The following is a 15,250-nucleotide window of genomic DNA, read 5'->3' on the forward strand; positions in this document are numbered from 1 at the left end:
CCTACCATAAATATGTACTTATCCGTAATAATAAATAAATGTGTGTCTTCTATTTTTTTGCAAATATATTTCTTTAGGCGTAATAACTATAGGTGTTAGTTTTTTTACGTATAAGGATAGTAATCGATTATGTTATTCATATAGAATTCTGAAAGCTAGTGGAACGATTATGATTCGGAAGATAGCAGCGCCACATCTATTTCTAGTGTGAAGCAATTCTTCCATATATATAGAAGGCCATGAATGCTATCTGTCTTACATATCAGGCGAATATCTGGAGGCACGGCAGTGCCTCCGCCAAGTCGAGCCAAAAGAAGCGGCACGGCCGTACTATCCTTTTCCCGAAGCAATTCGGCCCATTTTTGACCCCCTGTAACTTCGTTGCTCATAGTTTCCAGAAATAACAACAAACCCTTAGTATGAGTTTTTACGTTTTTACCATTTATTTGTCAAAACGTAAAAACTCATGGTAAGGGTACTGGAGTCGGCTATAAATGCGTTGCTGTGCATGACCGTGCACAACATAAGAGCATAACAAAACAGCAGAAAAACACTAATTGAATTCTTTGCATTAGAAAAAAAAATATGAGCCGTCACGGGACGCCTGTCAGATGTGAAACATCGACATTATTTTGTAAAAGTAATATGTAGAAAAGAACATATTGTGATAGGAACTGAATATGTCATAATGATAAAATAAAATATTACGATTTTTTTCCAGATAACGATGACTATTTATTGAATTCGATTGCGCATGGCGACGCGTCGCCACACCGTACACACTACTGCATATAAACTGTATATATATACCATCGTATAGCGTGGCGACGCCACGGCATGGCATGCGTCGCCACGCCAGAAATCGGTTTTACGTGCGGCTACAGATGTTTCACATCAAAAACCTTTAAACGTGAACGTAATAGCGCTAAACACTGTTGTTATACGGAGGAAATAGCTGTGGCGGTGGTGCTTCCGTAGTCGAACTAAAAAGGATTCCACCACAATCAAATCTCACTATAACCACACTACCTATGTTGACGCTTGCAACTGGTAAAAGTGGAGCAACATCAAAAACAATTATTACTGAAAATAAGAAGGCCAGTTTCTAGTACAAAAAGGTTAGCCTTAAAAAGGAGTGAAACCGAATGTAGAGTCGCCTAGAATTGAGATCTTAATATTTTTTTACCTATTAATGGTTGCTATAATTATCTCTATTTTATTACTTATTGCAATGCTACGTTACAATAAATTACTAAACTTTTCTAAGTAGAGCATTGATTAAAAATCGATCGGTGATCGACTTATTTATTTTTTGAATATCCAATTAATTAAACTTTTAGATTGCGGGAGGGTCACCTGATGAACGATTGCACTTAAACTTGGTTTTGTTTGAAGACATTTCCATAGTAGTTGTGAACAATCATGACATTAACTTATTTCTGGTTTATAGCTGCTAGTAGTGTTAAGCGATGTGATACACTTACACGAGGCAAGTCAACGTAACCCTGGGGAGAATCCCATCCTACAAGTCCAACTGTGGCTGGCATCTTTGAGGTTGATTATAGATGTCCATGAACGGCAATAACCACTTTTTAGCGACTGTACGTTCATTTGTTACTTCAATTTAATAAAAAATCTAATCTATTCGGCGACTACAGTTAAGTTCTAGCCAAATATTTTGGTACCTTGTCGTCAACCCATTACTGTCCCAGTGCATAGTTTTGCTCTCAGAATAAGAAGGAAGAGAAGGTAGTAAATCCATTTGTGATTCCACTCCGGCGGCACCACCGCCATACCTATTTCTGCCCAATAACAGCAGCGGCGCATCTGTGGCCGACATCAGGTAGGAATATCTAATCCTATCTGGGGTTGATTACAGATGTCCATGGGCGGCTGTAGCCACTTAACATCACGTGGACTGCATGCTCCTCTGCTACTCCTATATTATAAAAAAAAATGAGAAAGATTAAGCCACCGCGCTGGCCAAGTGTGTTGGCAGACTTTACATACCTTTAAGAACTATTTTAAAGACCCCTCCAGTATGGAAGTAACCTCACGATATTACACTTCATTGTTAAAGAAAGATAATTTATTTTTAATACGCACATAACTTTCAAAAGTCAGAGGGCTTTCCTAGGCTTTCAACCTAGATACCATGGTATTGTTAAAATAATTGCTCAAGTGAGTAACATTATAATACTGTATATAGATTAGTAAAGATTACTCACTCCTAACAAGAAAATGTAACCAGTTTTGAGAATTGAAATAGTTGCGTAAAAAAGTTTTGCCACGTCTCCGTGCTAAAATGTCCCTAAAATATTTGAAATAATTATTTATTTATTAGGTATGTAAATTACGCAGTATTAGTTATTTATTCGTAAATTTTCTCTAAAAATGTTTTTATTTGTCAAGAATTCAAAAAAAGAAATTCATTCAATTTCAAGGCGGCGAAGTATCTTTACTAATCTATGCACTGTATATACCAAGTATATTGTTACAGTTTTCGTATAAACTGTAGTTTCACAACAAGCAACCGCCGATTGACAACAGCTATCGACATAACACGCAACACGGGGGCAATACGCATGGAAATAGAGCAAGGCACCCATTTTGTTGCAATGCCAAATTGCACGATATCCAATGTTTTTGAAATTCTGTATGTCGTGTCTAGTATTCAATGTGGACGGTACTGATCGAAGTAATTTGTAATGATTCGACTGATTTGTCTACATGCATGTAAGTGGTGAAGTCCTATAATTTTTGCGCTTTTAAGTTATAAATAACGTTGGAATTCATCTGATTGCATTTTTAATACTTTACCAACTTTTAACTTTTACATAAAGTTTACTGAGTGATGAAACAATAGAGCCTTATAGAAAGTTGTTAAATTTTTCAATGTTTTACGTAGGAGTTGTTATATTTGGAACACTATTATTTTTAACGAACGGCTTTTTATGAAAGTTCATTATCGATTTAGATATTTAAAAATCTCAAATCAGTCGATAAGTATATGTAGTTAAAAAGAGTTTTGAAATTCTAGTATCCGTGTCGGTCGAGTTACTAAGCCCTAATAAAATATTTTTGTCCCATAATATTAATGTAAGTAAAATAATACCCTGCGTTGATAATCGTAAAAATATAAAGTGCACATCTTATAATCAAGGGTTTTGCTAGTTCTAACGAATTTAGAACATCTTATTAATTTGCTTTGTAATAAAAGGAATGAAACAAAGAGCAAGTAACATTATTAGATTTTTTTATTGGTATATTTTTCGCTCTACAAGAGTCGCATTGCTATACACATCAGGTCACGTTCAACTTTATACAGCATAACATTTTTTTTTAGTTTTTTGTCGAGTTTTGTATAAAAATAGTATCAGGCAGTGCGGAAGCCGAGGTCAGAGGTAGAATTTAGTGCCAGCCGTGACCACCGTGGCCCCAGGGTTCTTCGGGAGCGGCGGCGGCGGCGTGGGCGGCGGCGGCGTACTGGGCGAGGTGGGAGGCACGCGCGTGTTGGACCTCAGGCGTGTCGACGACGAACTGTCCGTCGTGGGTGAGTTGGATGTGAGCCTGAGGGCCGGTCCACTTGCCGTAGCCGGCGGCGTATCCCGCGCCGTGAGCGAGGGCACCGGCGTAGCCGAGAGGAGCGACGGCGCCGTGGGCGTACGCTCCGTGCGCGGCGTTAGCGTGAGCGTTGGCGTGCGCGGCGATGTGAGCGGCCTTCAGGTGGGCCACCTCGGGCGTGTCGACCACGCGGCCGTCGTGAGCGAGAGGCGCGGGACCGTACTTGATGAGACCTGTGGGAAAATATGCGGACCATTAACGGAAATTAAATGTCATACAGCGACTACTTAATGGAGTCATTAGATATTTAACTAAATAGCTTGAGATCAATTTTATTGACCTGAATGTAAACGGAACTACATGGCATTTTATTTTACTATGAACCAGTGTATTAAATTAAATAGACATGTTTTCGTAACTATTAGGACACTTACTTTACTCTACAAAATATTTACTTTGATGAAATTTAAGACACTTTCTTGTGTAAAATGCTACCTACTTATTATTTAACCACCAGCACACTCACAAAATTTAATTTTTCATTTATACTAAATGAAAAAGCACTCACCAGCGGCAGGGGCACCGTAGTGCGCGCCAGCGGCGTACCCGGGTCCGGCGAGGTAAGCGCCGGCCGCGGGCGCCCAGGCACCGTGCGCGGTGGAGGCCTGCGCGTGCGCAGCGTAGTGGGCGGCCTTAGCGTGCGCTACCTCGGGCGTGTCCAGAACATATTTGCCGTCGGGGCTCAGCTGGATGTGCGCTGGGGGACCCGGGTAGAAGGAGGCCTGCGCGAAGCAGAGGGAAGCGGCGAGGACAATCTGTGGACAATGATACACTTATGTTATGACTGTGGAACCGCTGTTATTGTAGTGAAGCTGTTATACTATACATATGAATTAATGCGTTTAATACGTATACTTCTTTGATTAATGGATAAAAATAGCTAATGGTCAAGAGAGCTTTAGCATTTCTATCATATTTTCGATTTGAAAATATAATTATAATAAAGAATTACCACTGCTAACAACACTATTTCTCAATGAGGCCAATATTCAAAATGCAAATAATTCATATCAAAATATCGTATGATTGATACAGATTTATACCTAAATCAAAATCTTTAAACCTTGGAATGAAATCTTTTGAACTTTTTAATTTTTATGTTACGATACAAACCGTTAATAAATACAGAACTAGACTATATATAAAAACAACAATGAAATATTTTAAGGTGACGACGAAGACTGACAGGCTTAATAGGTCAATGACAGTATCTTATGCGGAAATCTAATAAATTCGTTCCAGTATTCGCATGTCATGATGATATTATATGAATGAAAATGAACACGTTTATGATATGATTAAAATATATTTTTAAAATATAAAAAAGCTTAAAATTCAATATTTTTATAAGTCCTGAATTGTTGCTCATAGATACCATTATGAGCTTAATATACCGATAAATAAAACATTTTTGGATTTTAAGTAGAATGTTTAAAAATTATTAACAGTTATACTTTTTCACTCAAACCACTTTTTAATACTTGCCTACCTAAAAATAAATACGTAAAATCGTTAATTTTTCTTCTTCCTTAGGATTGAAGGCGGAACCTTCATGATAGAACACTATGACTATCGTAGCGTACACATGGTCGCCGACTTAGATTTTAGCAATAAAAACCAGATCTCAAGTTTCATAAAATTCCATTACAGTTTTTAGCATCGGCACCAAACCATAAGTTGTAAGCTTAACAAAAACTGTTGAGTAAAATTACGTGAATGACTAGGCGTTGTCATATGGAATCAAATCTAATTACACAGTTCGGTGGTGGTCAGAAATGCCATAGAAAAGAACCTCGATACGCCACAGTAGCTACCCATTTGTCACGGTTATATGATGTGATTTACAAGGACGTCAGATTACATTTCGTGTAAATGAACTGTTGATATGTTATAATCGATTCACCACTCACGAATACAATAGGGAACATTTTTTTTATTTACGAAGCAAACGAAGATGCAATCTACCTATTAGTCAGCGGCCTATTGACATCTGTTATCAATCCCTGATAAAAGTAGATTCAATCTGGGGTTAACCACAGATGCATTGCTAACACTGACGACTAAATTGGAAGACTTCGTATAACAATGCCACCCTTACCACACCCTCCAAAGCGGGACAGTACCAGTTAACACTTTTGATAGTAGGCAGAAAAAAAGCTGCGGTGGTGGCACCAGAGGCAAACCACAAAGGTTTCACCTATCAATATAATGTCAATTGATACAAAATTTAGAAATTTTGTAGGAATAACAAAGAAGCTTTAAATCTATGCTTGTAGATCTTAAGCCAAGCCAACTGATATAATTTTATAGCACTATTCACACAATTATTGCACTTTGTTGTACACGGTTATTTCATCTTATTTGAAACATTTCACATAATAGATAATAAAGTTCGTGTGAACATAATCCACATAAAAATAAGAGCAATGATGCAATTTTAACAACATAAGGAAATGCTACTAAAATATTAACATTTGCTAACATATTCTCGTTTTGTACAGATTTAAAGATATGCCTATTGTTTTCTTACAATTGTGAAATTCAATTAACACGGTGTGCATTGAAGTTTGATACTTGGTTTGTGGGTTAATGTAAACCAGTGGTTTTTAAACTGTATATTACAAACGCCTGCGAGATTGCAAAGCACTATAGTGGACCAAAAAATCATAAAAGTTTTTTTATGCCGTGGTCAGATGGAGAAAAGTCAGAAAAAGGTTTGATATATATATTTTAATTTTTAGTAAGTTTGTAGGAATTTAAATTTATTAACTGTTGTGTGGAATAATGAAAATGAATAATGTTTTACGGATTGCATATTTTTAACAAGTACGGGGCCACAAAATATTTTTAATAGGAGTTCGTGCCTTAAAAAGTTTGAAAAACACTGTCTTATATTACACTATTATACTAACTAATTATTTTAAGCAGTAGCGAGAATATAAATCTTACTTAAAACTGTTATTTATAATGGAGATTGTGTCACGGAAATTGGGTCTATTCAAATGAAACGGCTAGGAGCTCCAGTAGTGTCGTTATAAATCACACGCATTGTCGACTTGCTTATTCTCGAAGAAGTAGGCGCTACAATGATTATAATGACGAAATTAAGCCAGCCAGGGCGTCTACTTTATACAACTTTCGTGGATAACACATTACTGTCCCATTGCTGGACCGTAGATCACCTCTCAGAGTGAGCTAGGGGGTTAGGTCTGCCTAGTGCGGATTGTTTACTTCCAACACCTTCCAGAAAATTTATTAAATTCTCAGATAGATAGAAAGTGATCAATAAACTCAACCTCACTGACTTAGTAATAGCCAAGTAAAAATAAATAGTGAGTAGAGGGACGCAATACGTTATCTCATAAACTATTTATAAATATGCTTCCTTTAAACAGAATTATAAACGAAGTTATAACAGAGTTATAAACGAAGCATTCTAATGCTAATATTCTATTAGTAAACTTATATAACGGTGCCAGGCGCCGAACATTGGCTTAGAAGGCGTGGCATAGCTGCACGCACTAGTAAGCCGATGACAGATAAAGCCAGCGCAATAAGAAAACTTCCAACAAGTAGCCGATTAATCTAGATAAACGCAATAATTTATATGTTTAAAGCTATCTCAACGAAAGTGGATAGACAAGAATCTATATGGAGTTGTTCTAACATTAATAAAAGAAAGCCGCAGTACTAGACAAAGATCTGTATAGAGCTGTTGTTTTGGAATATTTGTAAAGCATACGCAAAGTGCTTAAACAGATTCGTATCGATAAAGAATTAAAAGTAAATCGAGAAGTATAAATGTTGCATGGCTGCCCAGATATAAATCGATTAAAATATTATTTTATTAACAAAAGAAAGCCGCTGGTGCCAAATACCTCACTAGATCTTTAAATCTGATTAAGTTTTTATTTCAAAAGCAAATATCGTAAACTAAGAAAATATAAAGGTATCTACCATCTAGACATTTTTATAATAAAGGAAAGCCACAAGCTAAACGATTAATTAGATCTCTAAAACTGATTAAGATTGCAATTAAAAAGCAAACAGCACAGTAATAACAATTAGTTAGTAATAAAAACATGGCCTAAGTAGTTTAAGGTCTTATCTAATGAAAGATTTATAAAATTATGAATCGGAAATATCAAACAGCGTAAATAAAACATGATAATGAACATATATAGAGTTTATAAGTAGGTCTTAATTAAGAACGTGGTCTATGATTTTATTTTTAATTAAATAACGATTACTATGAAACGGGAACACTTGAAGTGGATGAAGGTTTGACGAAGCCGTGAAATATTAGTCTTAGCAAAAGGCAATAATGAGAACAGAACTATCATTAATGTATGTGGAACACTACAAATAATATGCACTTAATTTAATTTTGAATCAAATTACCAGTTTATCTATAATTGCATTGTCAAATAAACGTGTTAAGAGTTCGAAATTTTGTTAATAAAAAATAATAAGACATTTTATATGTCACTAATTGTTACATTAAAGTCAAGAAGGCCGTAGTGGCATATAAAACGCAACAAGGTCGTCTTGGCATGCGGATTCTATAGTTTTTATGATCCAAGACAAATTAAGGTCCAAGGAGACTCAGAATGCAGCTGACCACGTATTTCACAAATACTGCCTCGGGTACAACACTAACGCCTCGTTAACAACACTATTAAGTTCAAAGTATTTAATCTTGTATTTAATCAGAAGTCATAGTAATTAATGACTCGTAGTACTTCACCGATTTCCAATCAGTGGTCTAGTTGGTAGGCCTGTTTTATGATATGTCTAAGATATATTTCCATTATGAGAACCTAACTAATTGATTTGAAAATCACGATTTTAGTTATGAAAATTTGTGGTTTTAGTTTGTTACTTTAGGTAGAGGCTGTGTTGTTCTTAATAGAATTAGTAGAGAAGTTAAATTTTTAAATCTTTCTAATTTTATTCACAACAATGACTTTTGACTATATTTTTATAATAAAATATATGATAATGCATAATATGATACGTACAAGATACGTAAAAAGTAAATGTATTAAATTTTAAATGTATCTAATTTTAGAGAACTTATTTTTCCTTACTTTTCCAAATAATAATTTAATTAATCTTCTCAATGTCTTCCGTAGTAGACTCCTATTACTTCCACACATACAACATACAACCACACATTCATACATAAACACTTATTACATAACAGCTACTAATACTTCACACGTCGACTAAACGTACTAGTATTACACTGTGGTTTGCTCTACTTAGATTTCTGTATCAGGTTACAGAAGTACCATAAGTAATCGTAACACCTGATACACCTAGTTCGCGAATTCTGCACTATCGAAAACCACGAGAGTTGATTTACGTTGTAAATTAATTTTGAATAATAAATTGATATCTGGGTAACAGTTATGACATAGGTATGAAGGATAGCTACCAAGCCTATTATTCTGCTGAATAATACTGTCGATTTTGGTAATAAACTTTAGATAAATGATCAGTTCCTATTTTATATGTCAAACTTTAATAACTAAAAACATGACGTTAGGACTAATAAATGTGTTGTAGTTTCAGAGGAGTTACATATTGTAACATTACATTCAAGATCATAATTATTCTTAACATCTGCATGGTGATCAATTTTAAGTATCTATTAAATAAAAATGACGACTAATGTTACGTATTTTTGTTATAACGAAGTATATAACGAAGTGAAAGCTAAAACTAAAACTATTATAAAGTCAAATTGGTATAGACTTTGTAAGGATTTGTAACGGCTTGTTACGCGTTAATTGTGAAATATTATAATAAGAAATGCTATTAATGACTTTTACTAAACATTTGGTCGTCGTCAACCCATTATTGTCTTTCAGCTGGACTGGTCTCTTCTCAGTGTTAAAAAGGTATAGGCCATATAGACCACAACGATGTTCAAGTGCGGATTGGTAGAATTCACACATTGAAAACTTTTTAAAAACTACAAGTCGTATGTGATTCCTCGTGAAGTGTTCCTTCGCCGTTAAAGTGATGATTCGTTGTTCTAATCAAGCCGGGGATTCGAACCTCGGACCTTCCGATAGAGAAGCCAAGTTTCAGTTTCATTTTATGATTACCAAACCTTTAATAACTTTAATGTTACTTACACACGCTTAGTTTTCTGTAACGTATTGCATTTGCATAATTAATTATCTACTTCAACCATTAAAAATGTAAATAACAAAAACTAGAGCATTCTTGAACTAATAAATAATGTATGAGTAACTTTTTAAATTGTTCAAGCCAAAAATAGCAGAATTACGTGTTGTTAATTTTCACTTTTATCTAAAACAAACTTCGACATAGTTTTGTTTGTAAAACACAAATACATTAAAAACAAACTTAGAAACATTTCTGTTTGTTCTTTTGTTTTACGTTAAGATTAATTGTAGCTAAAATGTATTACCAATCGAAAAAACGCAAGTTAGAAACTGACGTAAAAAGGAAAATTGGGTGTTTGATTCTGCAACCGGTTATTTATGTGAAAATTGACCAATTATTCCAGTACAATAAGTAACAGTTTACCGTACACGTCGCGAGTGATCGGACTGTGAGGCAGGTGTCGGCAAGTTCCGTTCGTTTCATAAACAATCGATTTCACAATTGACGATAGCCAATGCCCTTAATGTGACTGGCACAATTCTCAACGCCAATTGTAGACACGGCTTAAATATCAAAGTTCCGTAGAACGGAAACAGGCTGTCATTTCTAGTACTTCACTATACACTCGTAGATTATACATACTTGATAGAAACGATATAGGCTTATTTAAGATAGGTTTAAGAGAAACTTATGTGTTTATAAGTGATGTTAATTGTAAAGAAAAGTTTAAAAAGCAACAAATTATAAAGTCTATGTTTATTTGTAAATAAAAACGTCACATTTTAATGACTATATAAAAGAAAGAAAAGTAAATATTTCGATTTATTTTTAAAAGATTAAAAAGGTAATTTTGTTTTAGGCACTTTAGTTAAAACCAGAAATATATTAAAATTTAATTTTTCACAGTTCTTACTCAAAAGGCCAATTTAAGTTTAGTTTGCAATCAAAAATATCCACGTTAGTAAATAGAACTTTGGCAATTGCAGGCACAATCTCGGCCGAGCCCTCGAGTTACGAAGAAAATGACTCAAAGGGATCTAAGACAAAGCAAGTGTACTGTAATTTGAAGGCGTGGACCTCATATCGACTAGCCTTTGCATTCAGTTGCAACAGCGTGTTGCAATAGTTCGGAATTATCATTCAACGAACTGGTGCACAAACAGCCGGCCAGCGATGTTGCAAAAGGAAGCGGTGGGCGTAGGAAGTGCTATGGTTTTGCGAAGGTCATAAGAAAATTTCGCACAGATTTTACGTTGCGTTGCCGTCACGCTCTAGTCTGTCAAATGCCTTGTTTGGTGTTCCAGAACTTCAATTCGAAAACATTATTACCAATAATTTTTCTGACAGGACACAATCGTGACTGTACTTAGGTACTGTAAAGTGAATATACTTAGGAATCCTTGAATTCTAACAATAAGATTTTGGTTATAGTATGAAAATTTTATATCGCGGTTTTTTATTTATATTTTAATAAACAAAATGTATCAATCAATTAACAATATCGAAACACACTTACTTTTACAAGAAAAAATGTAATTCCACTTTCGAACAATGGTAACAAGTTTTCGATTTATACAACATATACAAACAAATTCTCCCCAATATCTATATAGTATAAGTGAGGCTCAATGGTTTCCACCATAGGAAATTCACAACAATGATTATTGCGCTGACTTAGACATGTAAATTAATGTTATATCGCGCCAATCGAGGTAATACATGCAATCTAGAGCGCGTAGGGCTAATAGCTTTATAATTTTACACTCCTTATCTCACAAAGGCCTAATTGATCTCCACTTTATACACTACATTTTGTTACAAATCTGACAATAAATCGTAAATGAATTGTATTATTATAAACCTTATCAATCTGATTTCAAGCGCATTGAGATTTGAGATTTACATTGTCTACGAGATTTAAATCGAGATGCTACGAAGATGCGCCCTAAGTGTCGCCCGCCCACCGCGCAAATCTAATACAGTAACAATTGTTATCATTGGAACCGACTGCAGATATGGAATTGTAAATCTATTTACGATTTTACAATTTAATCTTTTTACTTACAAAAAATAGTGCTTACATTTTACAATTCTACGTTTATAGTTTTGTAACAAATATATTCAATAATCAAAGAAAGGCAATTTACATAAATTTATTAACATAACAGTGACTAACTAAGAAGTACCGACGGTTTCGTAGGCGACCAATAAACCGGATGCTTGTATTAATCATCAAAATATATTGTTCTCTGTCAATATAAACCTTGACATAGTATTTGACGAATTTTACGCACGCTAGTACAATGACTTATTGATTTCACGATACTTGTGTATCTCCCGTGTAAGGTAAATTAACTTCCTTCTATTGTCATTTTTTCTTACTGTTGGCTGATTTTTTCTTTAAGAAAGCAAGTCACAATTTTACATTATTTACTCAATTTTTACTTCAATTCCTTACTTTTATTTTACTTTTCGCTGTCTAATGTTAAATATATTTTTCTATTTCTGATGCCTAATACAAAAACAGAGCTACTATGATATTTCGAATAACTGAATGTTATGACCAGAATGCAATAGATAAATTATACTGTACAATGATCTGATCTGTTGACCCCTTGGACTTTATAGGTCAAATGTCATTAAGTAGGTGCTCTATTCTCTTTGTCCAATGTTTCCTCTATAATAGAATTGGTTCTCATAACCTTCAAATTGCAGGAAAAGGTATATAATTTTGTATCGACGCAAAAATAATTTATTGAACAAACTGTGCTACGATGATTAATAATATTAGGCTAAAGCTAGTATTAATAAAAGAGTTCTGTAATGGTGCAATGCAAATGTATATGAATAATATTATGAATAACGATATATACATTTTTCAATAGAATGACTTTTGCGGAGATATTAACCATCAATATATTAGATATTAGGCAGATTTACAAATGCTTACGAGTATTTTTCAAAAACATGGTCTTTATCCCCAATATTGTTATGTACAAAAATGATTGCTGCTTTTTAGCAGCTATTTTTGGCAGGAATCATCGTTAGCATTTTAGCAGCAAATATTGTAAAATTCAGTCAATAGGTGAAAATGTAATATAAACTATTTTCGTTTACATTTTCTGCTGAAACGCCAATTTAATCATATGTGCACGATTGATATTAATAATACCATTTATTATGCTGTTTTCTTATTAATACCCAAACACGGTCAATTCACTTTAATTGTGGCATGGTCTCATAAACGGTAGTTACCTAGACGGATCTTGGCACCCGCCTACTATCAGTAGACCAGTGTAATAATTTAGTGACACTTAGTTGAAATAGTGGCTGAGCGATTTATATGGCGTGAACAAATTATAGGCAGGTCGTGGCTATGAACCGAATTACATACATATTCATATTTCCTAATGCCTACCAATTCTGATAGGCGCTATTGATTCTAATATCAATCTAATCTTAAACGTTTGAATTATGTAAATAGGGGAATTAAACTAAATTTGTCAATTTTATCCCGAAATTTACATACATTTTTAGACTTTATCACCAGGACTAGTAACTTATTATTTATGTACTATTTTGCTTTTATCAAAATATTTTTGGTGTGTTTTATATACCTAGAAGTAGTGTAGAGTATTTTAAAGCAGGTATCGTACTTCGTGTAAATAAAGATGAAATTAATTGAAAGGTTTCGTGATAAGAAACACTTTCGCTCGTTTAGCGAATAACTCAGAAAGTTAGCTACGTAACAGCTGTACTGCAGAGTGGCGATGGAAATGTATACAAAAATATATTTAATTATTTTTATTTATTATTTAAGTAATTTATCTGGTGCGTTATAATCTTGGAATCGTTTTCTTTTTTTCTTTTGAAATTAACCAGTCAGTTACTCTATATTTAATTTTAAAATTTTAAACATGGAACAAGAATTTATACATATATAAATCTAAATAGATATATAATATTACATACGTTTATATATAAGGTATAAATAGATACATAGTGACTATACTATATCTAAAAATGTGTAGTATGTAAAACAATACAGAATGCAACTTACCAAAGACTGCATGATTACGGGATGTATACTAAAGTTATTGGAGATCTCAAACGAACTAACTTAGGCGCTGCTGGGTAGCCAGTACTCGCCTAGAGAATTTCGCCTAAGCGACGTGTGTTCACAACCACCTCCAAAGTCGGAATGTCGATTGGGTACAGCCAGCCCCTTTATATATGTAACACCCCGCTTTGAACGGTTGTAATTGGAAACAATTAACTAGGCGGCAAGTGCAATGCCGTAATTTTAATTGTGAGATGCGCATGCGTGTACTAGGGCAGAGGGATGATTTCAGGGTCGTTTCCGATTACGTTAAAACACTTTTTTGTATAGAAAATTCCGGACCAATACGTCCAAGGTCATACTATCGATCGCGTTTTCCGTAACAATTTCTTTAATTAAAGCTCGTAACTCGAAAGTTCGAGACGTTCTCGCATATTCCGGTATTGTTTTTAAAATGTAGGTATGACCTATACGTTAATTAAAAGATAGTAGGTACATATAGTACAACGATTGTTTCGTACAAAAACTTGTAGTAAGGAAGGGACGACGTTGATGTCTTTCTTATGAACAAGTTCCGGAGTATTGTATCGGTCGCCTCGAGCTAAATTCAAACCTAATTAAAAATGTACACCAATGGTAATTTTCTTAAGCCTTAATGAGTATATGTTATTGCTAGTATTTTTTGTCTTATTACATATAATACATTCATGTATTAGACTTGACAACCCCAGCAGAACGCACACCATAAGAGTCAGATACAGAGGATTTCAGGTTCGATTCCCAGTCAGATAGATATTTAAATAATGCATTAAGATTTCTTTTCTCTGTCTGGGTGTATTCGTCTTTGTGTGTGTCCATGACATGACACACACAAAGACGCAGGAAAAATATCTTAATGTGGTGATATGGTGAGTGCAGAAAACGTTATTTATTTAGATTATAATTTCTTCACGTATGTTATAATGAAATGGATCGAATTATTTAATGATATATTTACACTTACGGTAAATATATATTTTTTATTAATTATAAATAAAGAAGAATAAAAGTATCTTATTTCAAAATTAATTAATAAAATTAAAAATATATGGTATTAAATATATTGCAATATGCATAATTTACACATCAATAAATTATGTATTTTGCAATTAAGAATAAGGAAAATGTATGAAATTTTGAAGTAAGTAAAGATAATTTGATTATACTGGCAAAAAATGAATAACTAAAAATAGTTTAGTATAAACTCGGCTTCTCAATCAGGGGGTCCAAGGTTCCAATCCCGGGTAGACACATCTGCTTTCTCCAAGTTGTGTGCGTATTAGAAATTAACTATTGCTGAATTTAAAGGTTAAGGAAAGCATCATAATGAAACCTACACCTTTGAGACTTCTTTAAGATAATTTTCAAAGGTTTTTTTGCTTGTTC

At 34.1% G+C, this 15,250-nt stretch overlaps 1 protein-coding gene across 1 annotated transcript; it reads right to left on the reverse strand.

The window, feature by feature from the left end:
* Positions 1-3,239: 3,239 nt before the first annotated feature.
* On the reverse strand, positions 3,240-13,984 carry CPH30 (cuticular protein hypothetical 30). The gene is made up of 3 exons (XM_073078316.1): positions 13,826-13,984; positions 4,133-4,379; positions 3,240-3,797 (listed from the first exon to the last, which is right to left on the reverse strand). The coding sequence occupies exons 1-3, from the start codon at positions 13,835-13,837 to the stop codon at positions 3,412-3,414; spliced, it is 645 nt and encodes a 214-aa protein (XP_072934417.1). The 5' UTR covers positions 13,838-13,984; the 3' UTR covers positions 3,240-3,411.
* Between the last annotated feature and the right edge of the window lie 1,266 nt (positions 13,985-15,250).

The sequence above is a fragment of the Epargyreus clarus genome, unplaced genomic scaffold (genome assembly GCF_041222505.1).
Source record: "Epargyreus clarus isolate Ecla_fem2 unplaced genomic scaffold, WU_Ecla_fem_2.2 ptg000012l, whole genome shotgun sequence".
Taxonomy (NCBI): Eukaryota; Metazoa; Arthropoda; class Insecta; order Lepidoptera; family Hesperiidae; genus Epargyreus; species Epargyreus clarus.

What these genes read in the sequence shown, in the direction of transcription:
- CPH30 (XM_073078316.1), bottom strand. An exon ending in CTACGGTGCCCCTGCCGCTG is followed by an intron (nt 3,798 to 4,132) that starts GTGAGTGCTTTT and finishes ATTTTCCCACAG; the next exon opens with GTCTCATCAAGTACGGTCCC.